General features: G+C 54.5%; 2 protein-coding genes across 5 annotated transcripts; one reads left to right on the top strand and one right to left on the bottom strand.

The window, feature by feature from the left end:
• Positions 1–10599: 10599 nt before the first annotated feature.
• On the bottom strand, positions 10600–14925 carry Cd164l2 (CD164 molecule like 2). Of its 3 annotated transcripts, none has more exons than XM_021644317.2 (6): positions 14386–14919; positions 13816–13977; positions 13652–13723; positions 13182–13226; positions 11422–11566; positions 10600–10909 (listed from the first exon to the last, which is right to left on the bottom strand). In XM_021644317.2, the coding sequence occupies exons 1-6, from the start codon at positions 14471–14473 to the stop codon at positions 10903–10905; spliced, it is 519 nt and encodes a 172-aa protein (XP_021499992.1). In that variant the 5' UTR covers positions 14474–14919; the 3' UTR covers positions 10600–10902. The 3 variants fall into 3 exon arrangements, with proteins under 3 accessions (XP_021499992.1, XP_060235356.1, XP_021500003.1); XM_060379373.1 differs by lacking the exon at positions 10600–10909 and adding an exon at positions 10985–11175 and having other exon boundaries at positions 14386–14925; XM_021644328.2 differs by lacking the exon at positions 10600–10909 and having other exon boundaries at positions 11418–11566; positions 14386–14923.
• A 7754-nt stretch (positions 14926–22679) lies between these two features.
• Gpr3 (G protein-coupled receptor 3) lies at positions 22680–25185 on the top strand. Of its 2 annotated transcripts, none has more exons than XM_021644285.2 (2): positions 22680–22950; positions 23959–25185. In XM_021644285.2, exons 1-2 carry the CDS (start codon positions 22695–22697, stop codon positions 24954–24956), a joined length of 1254 nt encoding a protein of 417 aa, XP_021499960.2. In that variant the 5' UTR covers positions 22680–22694; the 3' UTR covers positions 24957–25185. The 2 variants fall into 2 exon arrangements, with proteins under 2 accessions (XP_021499960.2, XP_060235355.1); XM_060379372.1 differs by lacking the exon at positions 22680–22950 and adding an exon at positions 23415–23689.
• The last annotated feature ends 697 nt before the right edge of the window (positions 25186–25882 follow it).

A 25882-nucleotide genomic window follows, 5' to 3' on the forward strand; every position in this document is an offset into this window, starting at 1 on the left:
CCTCCCCATAACCACTTCCCCCTTTCAGATATCTCCTGGCACTCAAGGCTTCTCTGAAGGAACTGTCTCTGGCTCATCTCCTGGAGAAGAGAATGGTGATGCACAAGGAAGCGAAGAAAGCCGACAAAGCCGCAGATAACGGCCCTCCCCCCACACTGTGTCCTCACTCACTTCCTACAAGGAGAAACTGAGGCTGTGACTGTAGTCCCACAGGAACCACCTGCGCTCTGAGGCTATTTCTCCCCAGAGCCTAATACTTGACAGCTAGCACCATCCTGTTTCAAGACTGCTGTTTCTCAGATGAGGAAACTGAGGCCCACAGACGACACCTAAGTTTGTTCGTGAATGCTGGGACAATGTTGAGAAACAGCCAGTCCCTGCCCCCCTCTCTAGAGGCCCCCTGTAGGCCACTCACCTGCAGTAAACCCCCAAGAACTTACCCAGAGTCCACTGGTAGGAACCCTCTTCCCCCCCAGGGAGGTGGAAGGCAGCACAGCAATCAAAGGTACAGTTGCCATTGAAGTCTTCCAGCTCTGCCTGCACTTCCTGGGTACCTGGGAGGAAGAAGAGATTGGGATGGTAGGGATTTGGGCTGGCCCAGCCCTCTTGTTGGGAACTCACTCTCCCAAGTGAATTCTTATTCCCCAGCCAGGGCTCAGACTCCTGTCTCCCCAAACCTGCAGCCAAGACTGGGACCTGTGCGTGGCTACTGCTCCAAACTGGCCTGAGGCAGGAGAAGCCAGAGGGAGTGCAGCTGGGGCTGGGTGGATGTGGGCGCAGGGTGGACCCTTCCCTTCTCTTTGGACTGGGGGGTTAAGGCTCAAATGAAACTCCTCTGAGTGAGCTTAGCTCGTGAATAACGATAAACTCAATTTCCTCATTAACTTTTGTTGACACTCAACCCAAGACAAAACCTTGTAAGCTCCTGGGAAGATTAAAATGATAAAAACACTGTCCCCGTGGCTAGGAGATCGCCAGTCCTGCAGGAAGTCAGGCAAAATAACCGGCTTCCTTTGCATGATAGGAACTGAGATATTTAAAGCATAGATGCTGCCCCCAGAGACCTCAACTGGATTCCAGGCCCTTCCCTGTTGCCTTCTCTTCCTTCCCCCAGTAGTCCTCTAGCCTTGGAGTTTCCCTCTTAAGTATTTTTCAGAGTGGTGGTGGTGGTGCCCTCTTTAATCCAAGCACTTCGGAGACAGAGGCCAGCCTGGCCTATAAAGCAGCTCTCCCGCTACACAGAGAAACCTTGTCTGGGGTGGGCGAGTGCCTGCTGCTCCTCCAGTATCTTTCAGACAACATATGTCCAATCCCATGATCTTCTGCCTTGTTCATTTCTGACCTCTATGGCTCCACCTTCTCCCTTGCCCTGTATCTTCTATGGGCCAGCCTGTTTTTGTTTTGCTTTTTAGACTAAAAGAAATTGTGTGTATAAGGGAGAGAGTAGAAAGTGTGTGTGTGTGTGTGTGTGTGTGTGTGTGTGTGTACAGATGTGAGTGTATACAGTTGTAAGTGCAGATTTTATGTGTTTAGGGAGAGAGTGTGTGTATGCTGTGTGGGTACATGTGAGTGCAGGTGCTTAAGGAATCTAGCAGGGCACCTCAGAGCCCCTGGAGCTGGAGTTACAGGCAGTTATGAGCCGCCCAGTGTGGCTCCTCTGCCCGGCCAGTGCTCACTTTTAACCACAGAGGCCCCTCTCCAGCTCCATGCTTCCTGTGACCGAGAAGGGCCTCATTGCACCCGCTCTGGGCCTCTAGTTCCAGATACCCCTGCCTCTGCCTCCCAGGTGTTAGGACTACAGGCATATACTACCGCATCTGACTTATCTTGCTAAATGTAAATCTCACACGGCCTCTTTTCTGCCTAAAATTCTTCCACGGTTCCCCCATTGCCCTCCATATCAGTAATGCAATGTCCTCCATAAACTAGTCTTTTTGCAAAGGTCCTGGACACAGCATGTTAGTCCGCTGCTAAACACTCACACCTCCTCTCTCTCACTCTCATGACTCCTCAGCCCTTCCCACCTCTCTCGGTTTGTCTTTGTTTCTACCTGTAAACTGCTCCTAAGCCTCCACTTCCACAGAGATTCTCTGGTCCTTCCAAATGACACCCACCCTCTCTGTGAGGCCTCCTGCTTGTTCAGGCCCCGCAGGGGCTGGGCGTGCACCTGTCAGTGAAGGCTAGTAAGGTGTGTCTTGCTTCAGTGGACTTTGGCTCCCCCTAGCGAGCAGGGGGAGAAGTGACCACTGAGCTTTGCCTGTTTCCTCTCTTAGTCCTGAGCGAGCTACTTCTTGAAGTGTCCATGTTACAAGACTGGGAGAGAGTTCGGCCCTGACCATCCAAGGCAGCACTGCGATTCAGCAGTTTCTGGCATCTCTTGAGACCTGGGGACGGGGAGATGGGTTGAGAAAGGCCTCCAGTTATCCCCCAAACTCCTCCACCCAGATCCTGGAACAAATATGGGACCCGGCAGCCCTCTCACTCAGATCCTGGGAGCTACTGAAGAGGGTTGCTGTGAAGAACCATAAGGAGAGGCTTCACCATGCCTAGAGCCTCCCCAGCATCCCAGCTTGGCCTGATTCCAAGTTCCCTGCTCCTGTGGAGGCCTCCTGCCATCTTGGCACAGGAGTGGACTTGCTGCTGTCCTGCCCAGAGGAAAAGAACCAGGTGCCCGAGGTCTGAGTACACTCTAGCAGGCTCCACAAGCCAGCGGCGGGGAAGATTCTCGCCACTCCTTCCAACACTCACCCCTCTAAAGGCACCCGAAGCCCTAATCTGCAAAAGGCAAACTCAGGGTAGGCTCAGGCCCCAGACTTTCTCTTGGGCTCCATCTTCCCTGGTGATCCAGGTAGCCCTGAAACCAGAGGCAGATGTCCTGAGTCCTGCCCCATGCTCGGGACAGAAAAAGAAACAGAATTTGTTGTCCTAATCCTATCATCATCCTTTTCTGGCTCTGTAATTGGGGACAAGCCATTGGTCCTTTCGGAGCCTCACTGTCCTCTGCAGTAAAACATGGACAGGGTGCAATCTAGCCGGCACATCCCAGGACACTGGACACCCACCCATTTGGAGCCTGGCACAGAGGAGGCTCCCGCTTCTTTATTATGGCTGCTCAGCAGCAACCGCTGCGCCCCAGTGTCTTAGTCAGTGCTCTCTGGCTGAGAGGAGACCCAATGACTGTGGCGCCTCTTTTGTTTGTTTGTTTGGATGTTTGGCTTTTTTGAGACAGGGTTTCTCTGTGTAGCCCTGGCTGTCCTGGACCTCACTCTGTAGACCGGACTGACCTTGAACTCAGACATCCACCTGCCTCTGCCTACGGGGTGCTGGGATTAAAGGGGTGCACCCCCACCAAGTGCCATCAAGGCAACTCTTATAAGGGAAGACATAGAACTGGGGGCTTGCTTACAATTTTAGAGATTTAGTCATTTTCACTATAGTAGTGAGCATGGCTGCATGCAGGCAGGCATGGTGCTGGAGAAGTAGTTGAGGCCTACATCCTGATCCACAGGAAGAAATGAAGACACACACACACACACACACACACACACACACACACACAGAGACTGAACTTGTCATGGGCTTACTCCAGGGACATGCTCCCCCTAATCCTTCTCAAATAGTGCCACGCCCGAATGACTAAGCATTTAAATAGATGAGCCTGTAAGGACCATTCTTAGTCAAACAGCCACACCCACCCTCCACAGGTTACCCCAAGAGCCCTTCCTGCCAGCTCCCCAGCATCCCTTACCTTGGGAACTAGAGGTCCCCTTTTCCCCAGTATTTCTCGGGGCTCCCAGACAACTGGGCAGGGAGATGGCTTTGTAGGCTTCCAGTTCCCTGGGTTCTCCATGGAGACACAGGACCAGAGGGCAGAGGCTGAGCATGTCTCCTCCAGAGTCCTCTGCAGTTCCTTCTACCTCCCAGATTCTAGATGTCAAGATCTCCTGAGAGGAAAGATTCTGTGGTATTTACATCCTATTTACATATATTTGCATGAAAAGGGCAAATTATTAAACTCTTGCCCTTCTTCTTGGGATGAGGAGAGAATGGGGAGCAGGTTGATGTGGAGAGCACTGTAGGAGCCTACCTAGTCAGATGGGGTGACCTGGGTTCTCAGGCAGGAAGCCCTTTAGATAGGAGCTGCAAAAGAACAGTGCAGTCCACAGTACGTCCATCTTGTTGGGGATGGGGAGATGGGGGGTGGGGGGGGCGGGGAGGGCGGTGCCAACATATATGGACCAGCCTGTGGGGGTGGTAACTTGAAGCAAGTCTTCTTCCTGTTGTCTCCCAGGGGTTTTTCCTCCCTCAGGCCTCAGAGAACTGGCTTGTCTATCCTCTGACGCCCAGGGCTCAGCAGCTGTTTCTCCAGGTCTCCTCACTTGTGAGAAACCCCCCCCCACTCCCGTAGCTCAGCTCATTCTGCACTTTCTGGGTGGAATTTTCTCCTTTGTCTCTACCTGTGTCGCTCAGCCTCTCCATGAAGGTCCAGTCCTGTTGCTGTCTCCTTGTCAGCACTATTAATAGTGGCCATCGCCACCATTTATGGGTTACCTGTTGCACTCATTAGTCACCCTCAGTCTGGTGGGGTGGAGGGGGGTTCACTCATGCCTGCAGAGGCTAGAGGTCAGTGTCGGATGCCTTCCTCAGCTTCTGTCTACATTACTTGGAAATGTATGTTATTCATTTTACTTGTTAACTTATTTTGAGACAGGATTTCTATTGTGTAGCCCTGGCTGACCTGGAACCTGCTCTGGAGACCAGGCTGGCCTTGAACTCACAGAGATCAGCTGCCTCTACCACCCCCCATCCCCAGGTGCTGGCATTAAAGGCATGAACACTATGCCAGCACCAGGGCACGCCTGATTTTTATGTGGAAGCAAAGGATCCAAACTCATGCATTTACTGACTTATTCATCTCCCCAGACTCCTCTATTCCTTATCATTGGTCCTGTTACAAAGTGCTTATTAAACATTGGCTTGATAGGTGGGGGTTTTGCTTCATTATAGAGCATATGCTTGGCATTCAGGAGTCCTTGGGTTTAGCATTTGCAGATGCACACACACACACACACACGAGAGAAAGAGAAGAAAGGCTCATGTCAGGCGTGGTGGTATAAGTCAGCATGCCTCATCCCAGCACTCGTAGGGCAGAGCCAGCACTGGTAGGGCAGAGGCAGGCGGATCTATGTGAATTTGAGGCCAGTCTGGTTTACCAAGTGAGTTCTAGGCCAAGGCCAGCCACAGCTACACAGTGAAACCCTGTCTCAAAGCACAAGGTCCAGAGATGAGCCATGATTTTGTCGTGCCACCCTTCCATGCCCAGGGCCGCAGAACGTTCAGCCAATCCCTGTGCAACAACCCCCACCCCACCCAAGGAAAGAAGCACCCATAGGGAAATGACTGCTTTGTTCCATTTTGAGTCCCTTGGAGCCCTGGAAACAGCTGTTAGCATAAGCAAATTCAGTCGGGGGAGGGGAGGGTCAAGGTGCCTAGAGGCAGGAGGCCTGGTCCAGCTGTGAGAGGTAAAGGCTAAGTTGAAGAAGAGAGCATCAGGTGATGGGGGAGAGAGGAGGGCAACGAGATCATCCATTCAGCAAACCCTCTGGAGGGCTTGTCCTGCCTGAGACTGAGGGGGAAGGCTGAGGTGTAGCCAGGCTGAGTTTGCCTATGGGATGGATGGATGGATGGCTAAGGGGGAAGCCCTGAGATCCTATGATTCTAACTCTAGGATCTGTCTCATCCAAGCCTTCCTCCAGCGGTGCCAAGCTCTGCACACAGACCTGTATATGGCTACTTGTGAGTCAATATGGAAATTATCCCAGCAGCCATTGATGGGATCCAAGCAAATAAATTATGCCCATCTGGACAAGCCACAGAACACATCTGAGCGGGAAGAACAGCATGGACCCATCTTGTGCTATAAAAACGCTAATCATGTGTACATAGGTTATAAATCTCCAGAGAACGGTCTGAAATACACTGGTAACTGTAGTTATTATGTCCAGGGAGGGTCTTACTTTCCATTTGCTGTAATAGACACCATGACCGGGGCAACTTAAAGCATTTAATCTGGGAGTTCATGGTTGCAAAGGGTTGGAGTCTGTGGTCCTCATGGTGGGGAGGGTGGCTGCAGGCACACAGGTGTGGAGCTGAGAGCTCACCTTTGATCCTCAGGTAGGAGACAGAGAGCAGGAGCTCACTGGGCCTGGCTTGGGCTTTTGACACCTCAAAGCCCACCCCCAGTGACACACCCTCTCCAACAAGGCCACACCTCCTGATCCTTCCCAAACTGATCCGGAAACAGACCGGGCATTCAAATATATGAGCCTGTGGGGACCATTCTTGTTCAAACCTCCATATTATCATTGTCTGTTTTGTTGGGGGTTTTTTGTTTTGTTTGTTCAAAACAAGGTATCTCTGTATAGTCTTGGCTGGAACTTGTTCTAGATCTTGGCTGGCCTCAAACTCACAAAGATCCACCTGCCTCTGCCTCCTGAGTGCTGAGATTAGAGGCGTGTGTCACCGCTGCCTAGCTGTTTATTTTTGAGACAGAGTGTCCCTCTGCGAATCAGGCTGGCCTTCAACCCTCAGCAATCTTCTAACCAGCCTCTTGAGAACTATGATTCCAAGCATGGACCACACCCTGCTTTACTTTTACAATTCTTTTTTTAAGATTTATTTGTCATGTCTACAGTGTTCTGTCTGCATGTACACCAGAAGAGGGCACCAGATCTCGTTATAGATGGTTGTGAACCACAATGTAGCTGCTGGGAATTGAACTCAGGACCTCTGGAAGAGCAAGTAGTGCTCTTAACCTCTGAGCCATCTCTCCAGCCCCAATTCTTTCTTTAAAAATTATTTTCATTTATTTTTATGTGCATTGGTGTTCTACCTGAATGTCTGTACAAGTGTGTCAGATTCCCTGGAACTGCCATTACAGACAGTGTGAGCTGCCTTATGGGTGCTGGGAATTGAACCTGGGTCCTCTGGAAGAACAGCCAGCCAGCACTCTTAACTGCTGAACCATCTCTCCAGCCCCTGCATTTCTGTGTGTGTGTGTGTGTGTACACGCCATATCTCATGTGTGAGGGTCAGGGCAACCATGTAGGTCCTCGCGATTAAAATCAGGCTTTTAGCTGCTGAGCCATCCTACTGGCTCCTATTTATTTCCTACTACTATTATCTATTTAAAAGACAAGGTCTCATGCAGCCAAGGCTAGATTTGAACTCCGGACCTTCTGCCGGTATTACAGCTGCAGACAACCACCCCGGCCTTCTTGGCACCGAGGCATGCTATTTGGGGCTCTCCTGTGTGTTCCCATCTGGCTTCTTCACAGTCCGTGACGACAGCTGAAGCTGTCAGTACAGTGAAATCAGATGGATGGATGGCAGTAGAGTATTCTTCCTCTTGGGTCTGGGCCTCCTCAGTCCACCCTGTCTAATCTACCTGTGTGATCAACAGCAGTGTTCCCAGCCCCGAGGTCATCAGTGATTCTCAATTTGCCGAGGCAGCCATGCTTCATTACCGCAGCTAGAAGCCAGATGTGACTTTGGAGCGTGGCCTTAGAGGATCTTCAGCCTTGTGGATGACCTTGAGAGCACTGGCCAGGCATTCTTTGTTGTTTTTTTTTTTTTTTGGGGGGGGTTGGGGGTTTTAGACAGGGTTTGTCTGTATAGTCTTGGCTGTTCTGGACTCACTTTGTAGACCAGGCTGGCCTCGAACTCAGAGATCCGCCTGCCTCTGCCTCCTGAATGCTGGAATTACAGGTGTGTGCCACCATGCCCGGCTTCTTATGTACCATCATGGATGGCATCTTGGAAAGATAGGGGAAGAAGCCTGACTCTGACCACAACTTTTTTTTTTTCCTTTGAGATTTTTATTTTGGACTTGGCAAGGGAGCACAAACTTTTAATCCCAGCACTCACAAGGCAGAGGCAGGTGGGTCTCTGTGAATTTGAGGCCAGCCTGGTCTACAGAGTGAGCTCCAGGACAGCCAGGACTATATAGAGATAGTCTGTCTGAAAACAAACAAAAAAGATTTTTTTTTCCTGTAATTTATTTATTTATTTTTCTTTTCGAGGCAGGGTTTTTCTGTGTAGCCTTGACTGTCCTAGACTCACTTTGTAGACCAGGCTGGCCTTGAACTCACAGAGATCTGCCCGCCTCTGCTTCCCCAAGTGCTGGGCTTACAGGCGCGAACTACTGCCCAGCTAATTTATTTTTAATTATGTGTGTATGAGTATATGTGTGTGTGAGGGCAGGTACCTCAGCAGTTTAGAACAGAGTGTCCCCCGGAGCTGGGTCGTGTATGGTTTTAAGGCCCCCGAGGTGGGGGCTGGTAACCGAACAGGTCCTCTCTGCAAGAGCAGTAAAAATTCTTACCACAGAGTCCTCTCCGGCCTCTCTCACTCTTACTGTAAATGTCTAGTCTTTTTTATTGCCAATCAGAGGCGCTCGCTACTTTTAAAGGAAGAGACAAAATTCGATCAAGGGGGCAGACATGGGAAAGCAACTGTGCAGACTGAGCTCGGGCAAGGGTGACGTGGCAGGAGGAACCATGACTGGGCAGAGCAAGCAGGACGGCTGGAAACGGAAGATCCCAGGAGCTACGGGGAGCTATGGGACCACCGGCAAGGGGGAGGCTGGTGTCTGGTGGGTGGAGTATGGACCTTGCATGGACTGTAGGAGGCAGAGCGCTGAGGAGTGGACCTGCAGGGGGTTGGTGATGCCATATGTGGGCGGGTAAGCCCCCAGGCCAAGTAGCAGCTGCAGCTACCGGGGGCTCTCAGGTTCCTTTGAGGCTCTTTAGCTGCAGCCCTGGGCGGGAAGGTGGAGGCCACAGGCTCCATCCCTTTCTACATCCAGCCAAGGTGCTGTCCCCACTTTGCAGAGAAGGAAACTGAGGCCCAGACCTGTGAAATTCCTTGCTTGAGTAGGCACTGGCTGAGCCAGCAACCTCCTAGCACAGCTGGGACTGAATGTTCTCAATAAGATCCAAATACGGACCTTGGCAGCAAGTAGAGCATCGGGATTGTCAGTCAGAGAAGTCTTCTGCCTGCCAGAGCCCTGAGAGCCACCCACCCCCCACGGCTGCCACCCCCAGCCTCGGGGGCAGATGGGCTTAATTTTAGGGGCAGCAGAAGCTTCCAGAGGGGAATCCTGAGTCAGAAATCCCGAGCCTCAGGCAAGTGGCTGTGCTTACCTAGCTGAGTGTCTGCACTCTTCCTAGAAGAGAGGGTCGAAGATACCCCCAAGGGCTGGGGGGGTGACTCCTCGGTGGGTAGAGCCATTGCTCTGTAAACACAAGGCCCTGAATTTGAACCCCTAGCAGCCCTGTAAAAAGTCAGGAATGGCGGGGCTACCCTAGCACTAGGGCGGGGGCGTGCAGACAGAGACTGGTTCCAGGAGCCATCTGGCCAACCAGCTAGCCAGAGGGACCCTGGCTCTCAGCACTAAGACGGAGAACAACACAGGAGACGCCCAACGTCTTGCTCGCACAAGGGTGTGTGTTTCCTGCACGCCCACATGGACCATACACTTGACACATACCACACACACACACACACACGAATAAAAATAAAATTAACCTGAGGAAAAGATACCCCAGATGAAATTCCTTTCTTGTGTGACGCTTTTGATTCTTCCCGCCGGTGTCTCCGGTGGTTTGGGCCGGCCTTGCACTCCTTCCATTGCATCCTCACTGTACTTGATGACGGCCTTGAACGCCGGGTCCTCCTACTTCTACCTACCAGATGACAACAGTGCCCGGCCTGAAGAGAACATTTTTTTGAGGCAGAGCCCTAGGCTGCCAAGACTATCCTAGGCCTTGCTATGCAGCGGTGTCTGGCCTTGAACTCCTGATCTTGAGTGCTAGATACACACCCACCATACCTGACTCCCAGGTCCTAGCTTAGAACTATCTTAAAAAAAAAAAAAAAAAAAAAAAAAAGATTTATTTTTGGTTTTCATTATGTGTATGTATGTGTCCAGGGAGAGACACGTGAATGCAGGTGCCTACAGAGAGCGGAAACACCCTGGAGCTGTGGCTACCCGTGGCTGTGAGCTGTTCAACATGAGTGCTGGGGGTTAAACTAGGGTTCCCTTCAGGAGCAGCGCACAGTCTTAACTGCGGAGCCACCTTCACAATCCCTAAAATATCTTTTTAAAAGCTGGGCGCGGTGGCGCACGCCTGTAACCCCAGCACTCAGGGAGGCAGAGGCTGGTGGATCTCTGTGAGTTCGAGGCCAGCCTGGTCTACAGAGTGAGTCCAGGTCAGCCAAGGCTACACAGAGAGACCCTGTCTCGGAAAGATTTTTAATGTAAACATTTTTGATATTTGTTTGGGGGGTGGGCATGTGCCATGGTGCACGTGTGAAGGTCAGAGGCCAACCCACGGGAGTCAGTTCCCTCCTTCTGCTAGGTGGGATTGAACTCAGGTCGTCAGGGTGTGACACGGCAAGCCCCTTTACCCACTGCGCCATCTTGCTGCCCTCCCCTAGCTTGGAGATATCTTAAAGGGGGGAACCACAACAGCACTAGACAGAAATCCCTCCCACACCCCATCCAATTCACATACAGCCCCAGACACAGGCCAGGAGTCGTGGGGTAAAAACAGGTCCTTTATTTGGGCGGGCAGACCCCAGACTGGGTTGATGGGAGGACGCAGCGGACCTCAAGTACCAGACTGGGGGACCAGCTGGCCGGATGAGACACGAGATGGTTGGAGGGTGTTCTTGGCTGCGAGCGCCAGGCCCAGGCCGGGAAGGAATGTCAGCCGTCAGTGCTAAGCCTGCTTGGTGCCCTGTGTACACCAAAGTTGCCCCACCCCCCAGTACCCACAAAGCAACCAAGAGAGCCTCTGAGTCCTCTGTCCCTTCAAGGTGGAGCCAGGACCACTGGGGTCAGATTCTGTGGAGGTCAGACAGAGAGGACACTCAGAGGCGAGGGTAACCCCCGCCCCAGTTTCCAGAGAGCAGGCACAGCTGGAAGAAGAAACACTTTAATGCAGGCTGCACACGCTGGCCCCACGGCACACACAGCAGGCACACAAAAGCCTCGCCCAGCCCCTTCCGCAGAGAAAACCACACTGAGCACACAGACGGCCCTGACCGCTGCCCCGGGGGCTGCAGCGGGCCGAGGACTAGCCTGGGGCAGTCACCTACTGGTTCTCTTCCCTGCTGGCAGCATGAGGAAACAAAGACACAAAGGCTCAGCTGGACTCTCAGATACTGAACTCTGGGAGCTGAGGCCAGGTCCCACCAACATCTGGCAGGGATAACCTCCCCTAGAGGTCAGAAAGAAGGGGGCCGGCTCCCATGGGGAAGTTGGGAGAGGAGTCATTGTCCTTAGGACCACTCCCTAGGTCCTTAGGAAGTCAGTCAGGAAGACAGCTGCACTCGGCTGCAGGGCTCTGTACTCACAGTGTCTGGTAAGTGCTGTCCTTGGCCTTGAGGAAGCGCAGCACAAAGAAGGCTGTTGCTTGCAGGCTCAGCACCAGCACAATGCCGCCGATGAAGCTGGCTCCATCAAAACCTGGGCTGTGGGCTTCAGGGCCTGGGGGACTCCCTGTGGAGTGAGGCAGGATGGAGGTTACACAGGCCGCCAGGCTCATCCTTCTCCTGACGCTTCAATCCTCAAGATGGGGCCAAAGGCTACCCTGTTCCAAAGTCCAGCTGAGGGCTGGGGATGCAGCTCAGTGGTTGAGCCCTCCCTTGCCTAGTTTGTCTAGTGAGGCCTTTGGTTCAATCCCTACAGCAACACATACATACATACATACATACACACACACACACACACACACACACACACACACACACAGAGATGGATAGAGACAGACAGACAGACAGACAGTCAGAGAGAGGAGGGTCCACTTCAGACCCATCAAGTCCCACAAGCTGGTAGAGGGGACAGTTGGGCCTGGGGAGCTGTCCACCTCTATTCCTGAGCTGTTCGTGGCTTTATGTCACACACACCCTCTCTGGGCCTCCGGGTCACATGGAATCAACAGTGACCAAGGGCTCCTGCACCCTCCCTGTGCTCACCAGCTCAGTAGAGGAAGGACAGACCTCAGCCACCAGAACTCCCTCCCAGCTAAGGCAGCAGAGGTGAAGGGGCACAGTCCTTCTTCAGGACTTCTAAGCTTGGGGCCCTCACCAAGATGGAAGGGACAGAGGACAGGTGGAGGCCCAGGATCAGTGCCCTACGGAGCGGGCAAGAGAAGACTGGACAATGGGCTGGACCTGGCTGGCTCCCTGACCTGGCTGTCCAGACCTGGCTGGCTCCCTCTGCCCTTCACCCTTTGTCGGGAAGGTCTCAGCACCGTGGTCCCTAGTCTAGGCTTCGGTGGCTACCATGTAGCACATAACCCATCAGTTCCGACCAGGGATTTAATTTCAGGCCCTGGGCCAGGTGCCCAGGGCAGGAAAACACTGATAGGAGGAAGATCATCTCTGGGACAGTGGACAAGGGCCCAACTGGGGACAGGGTCCCCTTTCCGGAGGACATGGCTGGTGCAGAATCTAAGAACACGAAACGGGAAGGATGGCTGTGCTGGCTGGAGCTGAGAGCCGCAGAGAAGGATGCTGGGAAAGGGGACAGAAGGGAAGACGTGAGCCGCGCAAGGCAGATCTGGGGCTCAGGCCGAGGGAGCCGAGCCATCCATAATTTATTCTCCAAGATCAGTTTCCGGCTTTAATTAACCAAGAGCCTCTTCAGCCATCCTGGCACAGCTTAGCGACCTCTAGGCCTCAGAGTGGGAGTGGGGACCTACAGGCAGATGGGGTCCCTTCCCTGCTCTGCTGGGAACCCACTCTGGGACCTCAGCTTGGAGCAGGTGGTCACTGAGGGCATCTCTTAGCAACCAGAGCCCCACCTCCTCAGCTCCAAGCAAGGATCTGGAAAGGGGGTCACCCTGATTTCCCAGAACCCGTGGGGACAGAAGCTTCCATTTCCTGACTGCTTCTGATGCGTCAGACGCTGAAGCGGGCCTTACAGGGCCTCCTAAGTCCTCACGGCGCTGTGAGGCGGATATCTGTCCAACCATCTCACAGGTGTAGAGAGAGACACTGGAGAGAACTCGGAGGACTGGGGGCATGGGGCATGCATGTCAGCGCCTGTGCCCCAGGATGCCTTTCCCATCTGCTGCTGTCGCCCCACCCCCGCCTCCTGGGGAGGGCCCTACCTGTTGTGCTTGTCTTCGGTTCCTGGGTAGGATGGTGGTGCGGAGCTGAAGAGACAGGGAATCCACCATAAAACAGCTTCCCCTCCTGCCAGGAACCCCAAGACCCACCTCCCACTCAGCTCCCATCCCTGCCCCGTTCAAGCCTATTTGCCTAGTCTCCTCAGGAAGCTGTTCTTTGTCCTGGCCCACAGGGCTCATCTCTGATGCCACTCCGATCGCTTCAGGAAGATCCCTCCGCTCCAAAGACCTTGCTGTGCCTTACTTCACAGGAAGGCTGGCTCCCCCAGCCCCCGGGCACACATGGACCAACTTATGGGCTAGGAGATCAGCCGGGGCAAGGACCAGCCATTTGTGGGTGCAGGCCACTCCCTGAGAGAAGTTAGTACCTCCTGGAAGCCGGCTGTGCCTGGAAACGGCACTCCCCCCCCCACCCCACCCCTTTCATGAACGCTTAGAGTGAACTCTCTTACCTGGGCATGACTCTGAGCGGTTATAGACAGCGCAACCTTCCTTGACCACCTCTGCTTGGGTCACACAGTGTCCTGATGGGAGAAGGAGCAGGGAAGAGGTTTGGGAAGAAAGTTGGGGTGATGCAGACGGAGAATGGAGACCCAGGGAGAGCCCAACGGCGCACCTGGCTCCTCAGGCCCACATTGCTGCCAGACGCAAACGGTGAGGTTGTGGGCCCTGTCCACACAGCGTTCACAGTGTCCCAGGTGTTTGCAGCCCCCCTGGGCAGTAGGCCAGATGTTTAGGCGGATCAGGGCTCCCCGCCCAAAGCCACGAGCTCCTTTACCTGCGAGTTGGGGGTGGAAATGGGAAGAGAGCAGCAGACTGCTGGGGGCCAAGCTGAGCCCTTCTCCCTGGGCAGCCGCTCTCACAGGCCTGGAGCTTCCCCAAGTCCTGGTTACACTCACCTGGCGCCCCCTCTCCTCACCCCCCCCCGTTTCTCCCTTTACAAACTCCTGAAGTTCTCAGGGACATCTGGAGTCACCTCCTCCGCACCCACCTAAGAAGTCTCCTAGCCCCCCAACACCTGGAACCTATAAATCCGCACTAAGGTCCCAACACACCCCTGGAGTCCTGCAGACGTCGGAAAAGTTCCCTCCGACAAGCCTAGAGGTGCTGGAACAGGAGGCTAACATAAGCTACAGGGTCCACCTGCCCCTGCCTGGACCCCTGATCGCCTCCTGCTCAGCGTTACCGGCTAGAACCAGCTGGGCACACAGGAGGAGGCAGCAGCAACCGCCGCACAGAGCAGCACGCAGGGCGCGGGGGCCGGGAGCGGCCATGGACGCGGGGGCCGGGATTGGGGGTCGGCGGGCAGCTGGTGTGGCGCCTCCTCTCCTGACTCCACTCGCCGAGCTTGCCAGAGCAAAGACCTGGGCAACGGAGGCGTGGCCAGGCGGGAGCGTGGCTGCCTCGTGGGCGTGGCTAGGGGGTGTGACCGGTGGGAGGGTCGAAGACCGCAGGGGCCAAGAGGCGTGGCTGTGTTTGGCGATTTGGGGGCGGGGTCTGAACGAAAGGGGTGTGGCTCAGGACTAAGTGCAACCGGGTCGCCGAGGGCAGCTTCCAGGAAGGATTACGGAGTGGTGGCAAGAGCTTTTAGTCCCAGCGCTCGGGAGGCAGAGGCAGGCCGGTCTCTGTGAGGACAGGCCTGGCTTGTCAACATAGCAACCGCGTTTCGGTGAGTTTTTAGGGAATCACCGTGTAGCTCTGGCTGTCCTCCCTGTTGCAGACCAGTCCTGGGATTAAAGGCGTATTGCCACCGCCTAGACTCTATTTGTTTTCAACCTATGGGTCGCGCGACACCTCTGGCAAACCTCCTCAAAAAATGTTTACATTACGACTCATAACAATAGCAAAATTACAGTTATGAAGCAGCAACGAAAATCATTTTATGCTTGGGGGTCACCACAACCTGAGCTGCATTAAAGAGTTGCAGAATTAGGAAGGCTGAATTAGGCCCTAGAGACTGTTTTTAGCCCTACTTCACAGGTGAGGCTCAGAAAAGGTGGGTGACCAGTCTGAACCCAGGGTGGTGAAATCTGGACTTGATTCAGGCCAGACCTCCTAGTATACACACTCAGGTCTTGTAAAGGCTGGGCCAGGACTCCGCTACCCCCTCACCCTTGGCTGCCTATTTCCAGCCACCGTGCTGTGCTCTGCCTCCAGCTCATCACACCTCTGAGTCACAAGTGCTGCCATTACTAGCTCACTGAGCCCCCGGGGAGCTTCCTCATGGCCTCTCTCCTGTCCTGGAACAGCGTCTCTGCAGCGGTTTCTCAGTTCCTTTGCAGGGAGCAACCATTTTCTCCCCAGTTCCTTCTTAATCAGTTGTGGCCATCTTAGTCCTGAGCCTTAGTCTGTTCTCTCCTTCGATCATCAGGAATTCAAGATCATCCTTTGCTACAGAGGGGGTTAGAGGCTAAAGACCCCTGCCACAGAGGGTTGTGTGTTAGCCCGGTATAGTGGCACACGCCTTTAATCCCAGCACTCGGGGAGGCAGAGGTAGTCAGATCTCTGTGAGTTTGGGGACAGCCTGATCTACATAGAATGTTCCAGGACAGCCAGGATGACAGAGAGACCCTGTTTCAAAAACAAAACAAATGGGTGCGTGGCTGGAGATTTGGCTTAGTTACTAAGAGCACTGGCTGTTCTTCCAAATCTAGGTTTGATTCTAGGGCCACATGGTGGCTTAAACCGTCACTCTGTTCTGGGGGATTCAGTGCAGTCTTCCTAGGCATCAGGCATGAAAGTGGTCAGGCAAAATATCCACCCATATAGATTAAAAAAACAAACAAAACAGCAAAGAAGCACATGTCTGTCACCCAGCACTTGGGACGCCCGGGCAGGGCAGGAGGGTGGGCAGGGCAGGCAGGAGGGTTGAGGGCTTTAAGCCAACTCTGGCTGCATCACAAAACACTGCCCGCCCACCCCACAGCTGCTCAAGGGAAGCTACAACTCTGCAGGGCCTCAGCGGGAGGGGTACCTGTTTCCTCTGCACCTCCACCTGAGTGTCATTAAGCCTCTATTTCCTGTCCTCCGCACAGGAAGTGCCCACTGTTTCTGCCCCTCTCACTTCCTCTAGTCACCCACTTTGGAGCTCATCATTCCGTTCCCCCCCCCCAGCCCTGGAGCCCAGGTAAAATCCTCAGACTCCATCTCCCGGTTTCCCGGGCCCCAACCCCACAGCCCCACCCTGAGCTGGCCCTCACACAGATGTCCACATCTCTTCCAGTTAGCCGCCTGTCAGCATGACTTGTCCCCCACATGGAACCCTTGGACTTCTGACTCTGGACATATCTTGCTTGTCTCAGGCTTTCTCCATCACACCTCACCCCCAAGATAGCAAAAGCATTCTTGCCTTTATCCCAGCTCTCTACCCTTGGCTCCATCTGTCTAGCTAATTAATCCTTGGAGCCACCACTGAGAAAGATTATTGGAAAAAAAAAAAAAAAAAACACAACACCCCAGGCCCTGCTGCCCCTCAACCCCACCAGCTCATGGCTTCCTTCCAACTCGTGGCTCCCCATCACCCACTGGAGTCTTCCCTGATGCCTTCGGAGCTCAGACCCTGCCCTCACTTGGCTCTCTCCCTGGTTGTCAGCCTCCTCTCTGGTCCTCCCCTTCTGGGATGGCTGTCCTCTTGCTGTGCCCTGTCCTGGAAAGTCAGACTCCTCTGTCCCCTTTTCATGTGACTCACTTCCTAACCTCTCTTCTGAAAAGATGGCTCCTGCATGCCAGCACCTGCTTTCCTCCGGAGCAGGGATCCGATGCATAATTAACTGCCCATTTGTTTCCTGGTCTGCAGGCTCCACAGTGACGGGAGCCATGGCTCTCTTCCTGGGTGAGCCCCGGCTCTCCTGCTTCCTTTTGTGACTGTTCTTGTGCACGCGTGCCCAGCCCGCTGCTCTATGAGACCCTCCGGGACTCCTTAACACACAGCATCTCTTTGTACATTGCCTGTTTCTCTCTGTTAAGATAGAAATTCAGTTGGACAGCGGTGGCGCACGCCTTTAATCTCCGAACCCGGGAAGCAGCAGCAGACTGATTTCTGAATTTGAGGCCAGCCTCGTCTACAGAGTGAGTTCCAGGACAGCCAGGGCTACATAGAGAAACCCTGTCTTGAAAACAAAGACAGAAATTCCTGGAAGAAGACAGTGATTTTTGCTCACTGCAGGTTTTATTCTCTCTGCCTGGCGAACAGCAAATACTCAATATTGCTCCGTCTCTGGTGCCCACCCCGTCCCGAGACCAGGGCACTGGCTGTTTTGTTTTGGTGGGGGAGTTGGTTCAAGACAGGGTATCTCTCTATAGCCCTGGCTGTCCTGGACCAGGCTGGCCTCAAACTCGGAGAGTCGCCTGCCTCTGCCTTTCAAGCACTGGTGTTAAAGGCGGACGCCACCACCTCCTGGCTCTGAAGAGGGCACCATTCCCGGAAACCGGGTGAGTGAGGGGCTGGAGAGGTGGCTCCGCGGTGGAGGGTGCCTGCTGCTTTTCAGAAGACCTGGGTTCAGTTCTAAGTCATACAGCTCGTCGTCTCTAATAGCTCTGTTCCAGAGCATCTGATGTCCGCTCTTACGGCCCCAGAGAGTACGACACACAGGTGGCGCAGAGACACATATGCAGACAAAGTCCTGTACAGGTGACATACAAATAAATAAATAAATAAAACTTAAAAAAAAAAAGAAGACTGGTTCGATGAATGGGTCTGTACAGACATAACAACAACAACAAAAATGTGCTAACTATCCAGTCTCCTGAATTTTGGACGAAGTCAGAATGGAGACAGTGGGATGAGGTGGCACACGCCTGTAATCCCAGCACTGGGGGAGGCAGAGACAGAGGCAGGTGGATCACTGTGAGTTCCAGTCCAGTCTGGGCTGAGTGAGTCCAGGACAGTCAGGACTACGGAGAGTGACTCCCTGTGCCTCACATACACTGTATTCGTGTGTAAACTCACGCGGTAGGATGCTTGTTTAGCACTGCCGGAAGCCTGGGTCTGATTCCTGTGCTACATGAAACCATTTGTGGTGGGGCACGGCTGATGCCAGCACTCTGAGATGGAGAGGGAAGATCAGAAATTCAAGTTTGAGATCAGCCTGTTTCTCAGAAAAAAATATTCTGGGCTGGAGAGATGGTTCAGAGGTTAAGAGAACTGGCTGCACTCCCAGAAGTCCGGGTTCCATTCCCAGCTCCCACAAGGCAGCTCACAACCGCCTGTAACTCCAGTTTCATGAGATCCAACACTATCACACAGACATACATGCAGGCAAAGCACGAATGCACATGAAATTAAAAAAAAAAAAAGTTTCACCTGGCAGGAAAGCACACGGCCATCTAGTGGCCGCCTGAAGAACTGCACGTTTGTCAGTGAGCCCACTTCACTTTGGCCCCTCTTTGGGGAGAGGGTGCCCTCTATGCTAGAGCAGGCAGCACCTGGGGCTACAGCTTCACCCTCCAGCTCTACCACGCACAACTTAACTTTGTAGGGTTGCTGGTGGGAAAGATTGGCATGTGCGTTGGTGGTAGGGAGGAAGTAGGGAGATGGGAATAAGGGGGCAGGGCTGAGGAAGGGCTGCACTTCCCTTGGAAAGGAGGCCTCAGGGGAGAGAGCGGTTAAGAAGAGCTGACCACAGCCAGGTATGCTGGCTCCTGCCTCTCATCTTAGCTGAGGAGGATTCCCACAAGTCTGAGGCCAGTCCGGGATGCAGAATGAGACTCATACCTCTCTCTCTCTCTCTCTCTCTCTCTCTCTCACACACACACACACACACCATACACACACACGATTTGGTGCCTGAGAGAGCGCACATGTGAACGTTTATCTATTGCCTCATTCAGTCTCTGAGTCTCCAACAGTTCTCACAGAAATATCCTCACGCTTTCCCTCCCTGGCAGCCAGAGAGGCAAGCTTCACTGTAAAGAACACAGTGACGTGCAAGTGAGGAAGTTCGTGACCATCTGCCTACCTCAGCAGAAACAGCCGCTCCTTAGTGTCTTCACTCTGGGACGGCAACTGTCACTAAGACAAAGATTAAAGAAAACTAGGATGTCATCTTTGTATTTCGATTCAGAACCTGTTTTGGTGGTGGGTTGTTGGGGGTGTTGAAGAGGGCTACGCCATGCTTGGGTGGAGTTTATTCTATAGAGAAAAGTTAGTCCAAACAGAGTGCAGGATATGGCCTGTGTGAACCAAAGATCTCAACAGCTGGGCAGCCTGGTGCCATGATGTAGGCCTTTAATCCCATACTAGGGAGGCAGAGGCAGATGGATCTCTGTGAGTTCAAGGCCAGCCTGGTCTACAGAGTGAGTTCCAGAACAGTCAAAGCTACACAGAGAAACCCTGTGTCAAGAAGAAGAAGAGGAGGAGAGAGGAAGGAAGGAAGGAAGGAAGGAAGGAAGGAAGGAAGGAAGGAAGGGAAGGAGGGAGGGAGGGAGGGAGGAAGGAGGGAGGGAGGGAGGGAGGGAGGGAGGGAGGAAGGAAGGAAGGAAGGAAGGAAGGAAGGAAGGAAGGAAGGAAGGAAAATGGCTGGGCTGGGGTGAGTGCTGGAGAAAATGGCCCAGCAGTTCAGACACCTGCTGCTCTGCTGAAGAACCCAGTGCCCACTTCAGACGTCTCACAACCACAGTTGAAAAGATTTGATACTGTCTTCTGGCCTCTGTGAGTGCTTACACGTTCATGGCATACACTCAACACAGAAACACACAAGTAAAAATAAAACTTTTTAAAGAAATAACCATAGGGACAGGTGGACAGAGCGGAGAAGTCACAGGCCGGGGATGGAGTGACAAGCAGGAGCAACTGAGGACTGGACCTACAGTGGCAGGACAGTTCGCTTTCATTTTGAAACAGGCTGGCCTCAGTCTCGGTACGCAGCTCAGGAGGACCTCAACCTCCCAAGTGCTGAGATTACAGGCATGTGCCCCATGCCTTGTTCTCTCTTGCCCACAGATCAGAGAACTGCAAAAAACAGCCACTCAGAAAAGCAGGTGCCTCTCATCTGCCACTTTCATCCCGAGCCCTAGCACCTGCTTCCTGCTCCTTTTTGAGACCAGGGCTCTGTTGGGGACTTGGTTAAAAGTAGGGAGAAGAAGTAGATACCCAAATCTCGGGGTGCTGGTGCCCTGTGATGCCCTTGTCTTCTCTCTTGGACACGCTTCCAACAAGACTACTTCTCTCTCTCTCTCTCTCTCTCTCTCTCTCTCTCTCTCTCTCTCTCGCTCTGTGACTTTGTTTAGGTATTTATTATTTTATTTATAACTGAGTGTTTGGGATTTTTTGTTTGTTTTTTTTTACAAGACGGGGTTTCTCTGTGTAGGCTTGGCTGTCCTGGACACACTTTGGAGATGAGGCTGGCCTCTAACTTAGAGCGATTCCCCCTGCCTCTGCCCCCCTGAGTGCTGGGATTAAAAAGTGAGACTCCCACCACCTGGCAAGTGTTTTGTTTGTTTTGAATGTGAGTGTTTAACTGCTTGTTTGTAAGCATATCAGAAGGTGAACCACCACGTGGGTTCCGGGAACCGACCTCGCGACCTCTTGGAAGAGCATCAAGTGCTTTTAAGTGCTGAGCTCTCACTCCTGCCCCATGTCTTTTGGTTTGGTTGTTTTTGTTCTTGAGACAAGGACTCTCTACATAGCCCTGGTTGTTCTGGAACTCACTATGTAGACCAGGCTGGTCTCGAACTCACAGACATCTGTTTGCCTCTGCATCCCAGTGCTAGGTGTGCACCACTGTTCCATTTTCCCTGACTTTTTTTTTTTTTTTTTTTTTTACTGTTCTGTCACATTTTATTATCCAACAGATAATAGTAATTGAATATCATTATATATCAGGTGCTCTCCCTAGCACAAAACCAGTCATTGCTGTCATATGGCTTATCCCACAGTGGGGCAGGCTGAGATTCCAAGCAAACAAAAAAAGAAAATAGGGCTGGAGAGATGGCTCAGAGACTAAGCGCACTGGCTGATCTTCCAAAGGTCCCGAGTTCAATTCCCAGCAACCACGTGGTGGCTCACAACCATCTATAATGAGATCTGGTGCCCTCTTCTGGTGCACAGGTGTACATGCAGACAGAGCACTGTATACATAATAAATACATCTTAAAAAGAAAATATTCAAGTGAGTATTTCTTAAGAGTCCTGCACTCCCTAGAACATGACAGATAGAGGATGGGAGGGACAGGGACAGGATTAGTTGGTCATCTGTGACAGAGGTCAGGAAGCCCTTTTGGTGAAGAAGTGGCTAAAAGCGGCACTCTAGAGGAAGGGTTCGAACCTAGACTGCTCCTGAGCTCCTCTACCCATATCCGAAACAAACCATTCTCTCCAACCCAGGCTCTGCCATGTCTGTGAGTATACGATGTGTTCCCAGACTCTTGGCCTTCTTCCTTTCCTCAGCCTCAGACCCTCACCTAACCCCTGACCCCATCACCCTCCTACAGTCATGAACATTCCAGAAATGACCAAAGGCAGAGGGGGCGGGGTCAGATCTGACGGGGCTGTTCTCTAGGGTCGGGGCAGGCTAGGGAAGAGGACGTTTTTTCCTGCCCCACCCCCTGGGGTACCTGAGCTTGGTGCAGCAGAGGCTGCTCTGAGCGTGGAGCTGCCCGGTCCCTCTGCTTCCAAGTTCTTCCCGGCTCCCTATCTCCTGCTGCTTCGGGGAAGTGACCCCCCCCCCCAGCCCCCAAGCTGGCTTTCCAGATCCTTGAATCAATAATTCAGGTTTTGAAATCTTGCCAGACGCACCCTCCCGGGCCCCAAGGACGCTATTGGGCCCACGCGAGTGACGTCACCCAGCTCCTTATTCCAACCCAAGCATCACGGGACCGGTCCTGGCTGCAACTTACCCGCTGGGTCACCGTTCAGTCAGACCTCAGTCAGCCCCTGTTCCCTCACTCCGGGGCCCGCTCGCCAGTCATTTGCCCTTCAGTTCCAGGAGCCCACAGCCCTCATTTAGCTTGGTCCCCTCGGTCCTTCTGTACTCCAAGTTCCTTCACCTGAATACTCATCTCCAAAGTCTTCATCACCACCCCCGGGGTCCCCGAGCTCCATCATGCTGCAGAGTCACCCTGACACCGCCCCGGCTGCCCCGAGGAGTCCTCCCCCCTCCCCCGCCGTCAACGTCCCACAGCCACCATCCTCCAAGATCCTGTCACCACGCTCCTACCGTCACAGCCACCCACCTCCCTGCTCCCTCGCGCTCCTGTCACTGTCACCTCAGGGCCCTATCAGAAGCAAAGCCTGTCATCCTCGCCAGGGACGCCCATTTCGCCCCATCGCCTGTCTGTGTCAGCTCGTTTCTGCCACCCAAAGATGATCGTCACCACCCCCGCACACTACCCTGGCCCCTCGTCCTCTCCCCAACAGCCCCTGTGACCTCCCCGGAGTCTCTCCGGAGTCTCTCTCCCTAGCGCCCCCCAAAACCCCCCGACCCGCAGAGGGCGCCGCGTCAAGGACAGCGCGAGCCGGCTCTGGAGGGGGCGGGGCCGCGGCCACGGTCACTTTTTATGAATGGGGGAGCGGGCAGCGCGAGGCCTCATTACTATGCCGCGCAGCACGCGCTGCGCCCCAGCGCGCGGTGCCCATTGGCCGGCTGGCCTCCTGACGTCACCAAACCGGCGGCCGGGGGCGGGGCGGGGCGGGGTGACTCACGCCGCGTCTCCCGCGGCCGCGGGGGCTTCTTGGGGTCCGCGCACACCTTGCTCCGCCAGGACCTGAGCGGAGGTTCCCCGCGGCCCGGCCGCGCCCGGTCCGGAGCCACCGGTGAGTACTGACCCCTGTCGCGGGTACCCAGAGTCTGGGAGGACGCAGGATGCTGGGGCGCTGGGCCGGCGGAAGGCTGCTCGCGCCTGCCCGGGGTCGGGGGTCACAGCTGGATCCCTGCCTCAGCAGGCAGCTCCCCAAGTGTTCCGGCGCCCGAGCGGTGTGGCGGGGTGACCCGGCAGAGGGCGAGCCTTCCTGCGGGACCCGAGGCCCAGGAGGGACGGGCGGTCATCTGAGGTTGAGAGGGCAGGAGGCGTCTGGGGCACGGCGGCCACTTAGGAGTCCGGGCAGCGGGGGTGGGGGGAGGGTCTTATTTAGGGTCCGGCTTCCCGAGGCAGGAGGCGGAGTCAGGCCCAAGATCCAGGTGTCCCGGCAGGAGGAGGGGTCTGACTCAGGAATCCAGCCTTCCACCAGGGGGTGTCTGCTCCGGAGAGCCAGGGGCTGGGCGGAGAAAAAGAGGTCTGGCCAGAGACGGAAGTCTGCAAGAGAGTGGGGTTCCCAGGTGGTACCCTAGGAATGTGGAGGGGGGGCCGGCAAGGAGCTGCCCCGGCGTTGCCTGGGGGGCGGAGCCTGAGGCCGCCGGGGCTTCGAATCGTGAGGGGTCTGGGAGCTTCGGGAGCGAGTCATCGTCGCCGACGGGAGGGAGCTGACTGCCCTCCTTCTTGACATCTTTCCCTCCCCCTCGTCATGAGCCTATTCGGGACACACCTTGAATCCTGTGGTTCCCCATTCACTGGTGGTAAGCTTTGAGGCTCTTCTTCGACCACACCTGGCAGAGAGGTCTTTAGAACTTAGAGGAACGGAAAGGAGGGCGAAGAGACGCAGGGAAGGGGTCCCCAGGAAAAGGTGTTTAGAGGCCCGAAGACTTTAGAGGACAAAGCATCAGGACATGGATTGGGGGAACAGGACAGTGGTGCCCTACCTGTTATCCTGCGAGGTCTCTCTCCTGCAAGGGCCTTCTGCCAGGATACAGGCCTGCCAGTGTTTCATAGGGCCTTTCTTCTCCAGGTACCAGGATGTGGGGCGCAGGAAGCTCCATGGCCTGGTTTTCAGCTGGCTCAGGCAGTGCGAATGTGAGCAGCGTGGACCCGGCAGAGGAGCCCACAGGCCCGGCCACCCTGCTGCCCTCTCCCAGTGCCTGGGATGTGGTGCTGTGCATCTCGGGCACCCTGGTGTCCTGCGAGAACGCGCTGGTCGTGGCCATCATTGTGGGCACGCCTGCCTTCCGTGCCCCCATGTTCCTGCTGGTCGGGAGCTTGGCCGTGGCTGACCTGCTGGCAGGCCTGGGCCTGGTCCTGTACTTTGCGGCTGTCTTCTGCATCGGCTCGGAGGAGATGAACCTGGTGCTGGTCGGCGTGCTAGCCACGGCCTTCACGGCCAGCATCGGCAGCCTGCTGGCCATCACGGTGGACCGCTACCTTTCCCTGTACAATGCCCTCACCTACTACTCAGAGACCACGGTCACTCGGACCTACGTGATGCTGGCCTTGGTGTGGGTGGGTGCCCTGGGCCTGGGGCTGGTTCCCGTGCTGGCCTGGAACTGCCGAGACGGCCTGACCACGTGCGGCGTGGTCTACCCACTCTCCAAGAACCATCTGGTGGTCCTGGCCGTCGCCTTCTTCATGGTGTTGGGCATCATGCTGCAGCTCTATGCCCAGATCTGCCGCATCGTCTGCCGACACGCGCAGCAGATCGCCCTCCAGCGACACCTGCTGCCTGCCTCTCACTACGTGGCCACCCGCAAGGGCATCGCCACGCTGGCCGTGGTGCTCGGCGCCTTTGCCGCCTGCTGGCTGCCCTTCACTGTCTACTGCCTCCTGGGAGACGCCGACTCCCCGCGTCTCTACAGCTTCCTCACCTTGCTCCCCGCCACCTACAACTCCATGATCAACCCGGTCATCTACGCCTTCCGCAACCAAGACCTGCAGAAGGTTCTGTGGGCCATCTGCTGCGGCTGCTCCGCTTCCAAGATCCCCTTCCGGTCCCGGTCCCCCAGCGACGTCTAGCTTCACCCTGGCGAGCCGACCAGTGGCTCTGGCGGCTCGCTGTAGAGCGAGGATGGTAGGACCACCAGGGGCCTAGTTCCCTTCCCCCGCCCCAGCTCCGCGCCCTTCAGACCCAGCTGGTTCTGGAGTTCTAGGACATTTGGGTGTTTCAGGATCTTGTTCAGGATTCCCACAGGGGCCCGGCCCAGCGGGCTCCGCGGTTCTAGAGTGTTCCAGAGGGTCAGCGGCCCCCTCGGAAATGGCTCACGACCCAAGTGGTCTGTCATTCCAGAAGGCCGGGAATTTTCCGGTAGCATTCCAGCTCCTGACCTTCCTTCCCTGAAACTTGATCTTCACCACGCCACACGCCACTTTACTTTTGAATTTCGAAGCTCCAGGGTCAGAGGCCAATCACTTAGCTGCCTAGATGAGAGAAAGATTTATCTCTTATGTATGTGAACATACAGATAAGGTATATTTATTATTTATTTATTATTTATTTATTTATGAACTTACTTAGGGGTGGTGCGGGGGGGGGAAATGAGACCTACACCTTGAAAATCTAGTCCACACCAGGGTACCCCCAATCTCCCAGGTCCCCGTTTCTGACCTCAGTTCCTGGAGGGGTGGATGGAAAAAGAGAAACCACGTATTTTGTTATTTTTGCTTATTTTTTATCAGAGAGATCATAGAAACCAGAGCCTCCCCCCCAGGCCCACACCACTTGGGTTGGCAGGGGGAACACACCAGCCTCTGGTTCTTTATTTTTTTAAGAAGCCATCACCTGAGCAACCGAGAATTCCTCTGCGCTGAGGCCCGGCTTCCCTCTGGTGGCCATTTGGGGGAATTGCAACCCGGCGAGGCAGCCGGGACTGTAAACCACAACCCCACTCCAGCCTGGCTTTCAGAGCCACAGCCATGGCCTGGGGGGCCAGGCCTTACCCTGA

This window comes from Meriones unguiculatus, chromosome 3, assembly GCF_030254825.1.
Source record: "Meriones unguiculatus strain TT.TT164.6M chromosome 3, Bangor_MerUng_6.1, whole genome shotgun sequence".
NCBI classification, from domain to species: Eukaryota; Metazoa; Chordata; class Mammalia; order Rodentia; family Muridae; genus Meriones; species Meriones unguiculatus.

Bases quoted from the DNA above. Each gene is read 5' to 3' on its own strand.
- Gpr3 (XM_021644285.2), top strand. From the start codon at position 22,695: ATGAATGGGGGAGCGGGCAGCGCGAGGCCTCATTACTATGCCGCGCAG. The intron at 22,951-23,958 runs GTGAGTACTGAC...TTTCTTCTCCAG, and splicing joins CGCCCGGTCCGGAGCCACCG to GTACCAGGATGTGGGGCGCA.
- Cd164l2 (XM_060379373.1), bottom strand. From the start codon at position 14,473: ATGGCCGCTCCCGGCCCCCGCGCCCTGCGTGCTGCTCTGTGCGGCGGT. The intron at 13,227-13,651 runs GTAAGAGAGTTC...CTGTCTCTTCAG, and splicing joins CCGCTCAGAGTCATGCCCAG to CTCCGCACCACCATCCTACC. The intron at 11,567-13,181 runs GTAGGGCCCTCC...CTCACTCCACAG, and splicing joins ACCGAAGACAAGCACAACAG to GGAGTCCCCCAGGCCCTGAA.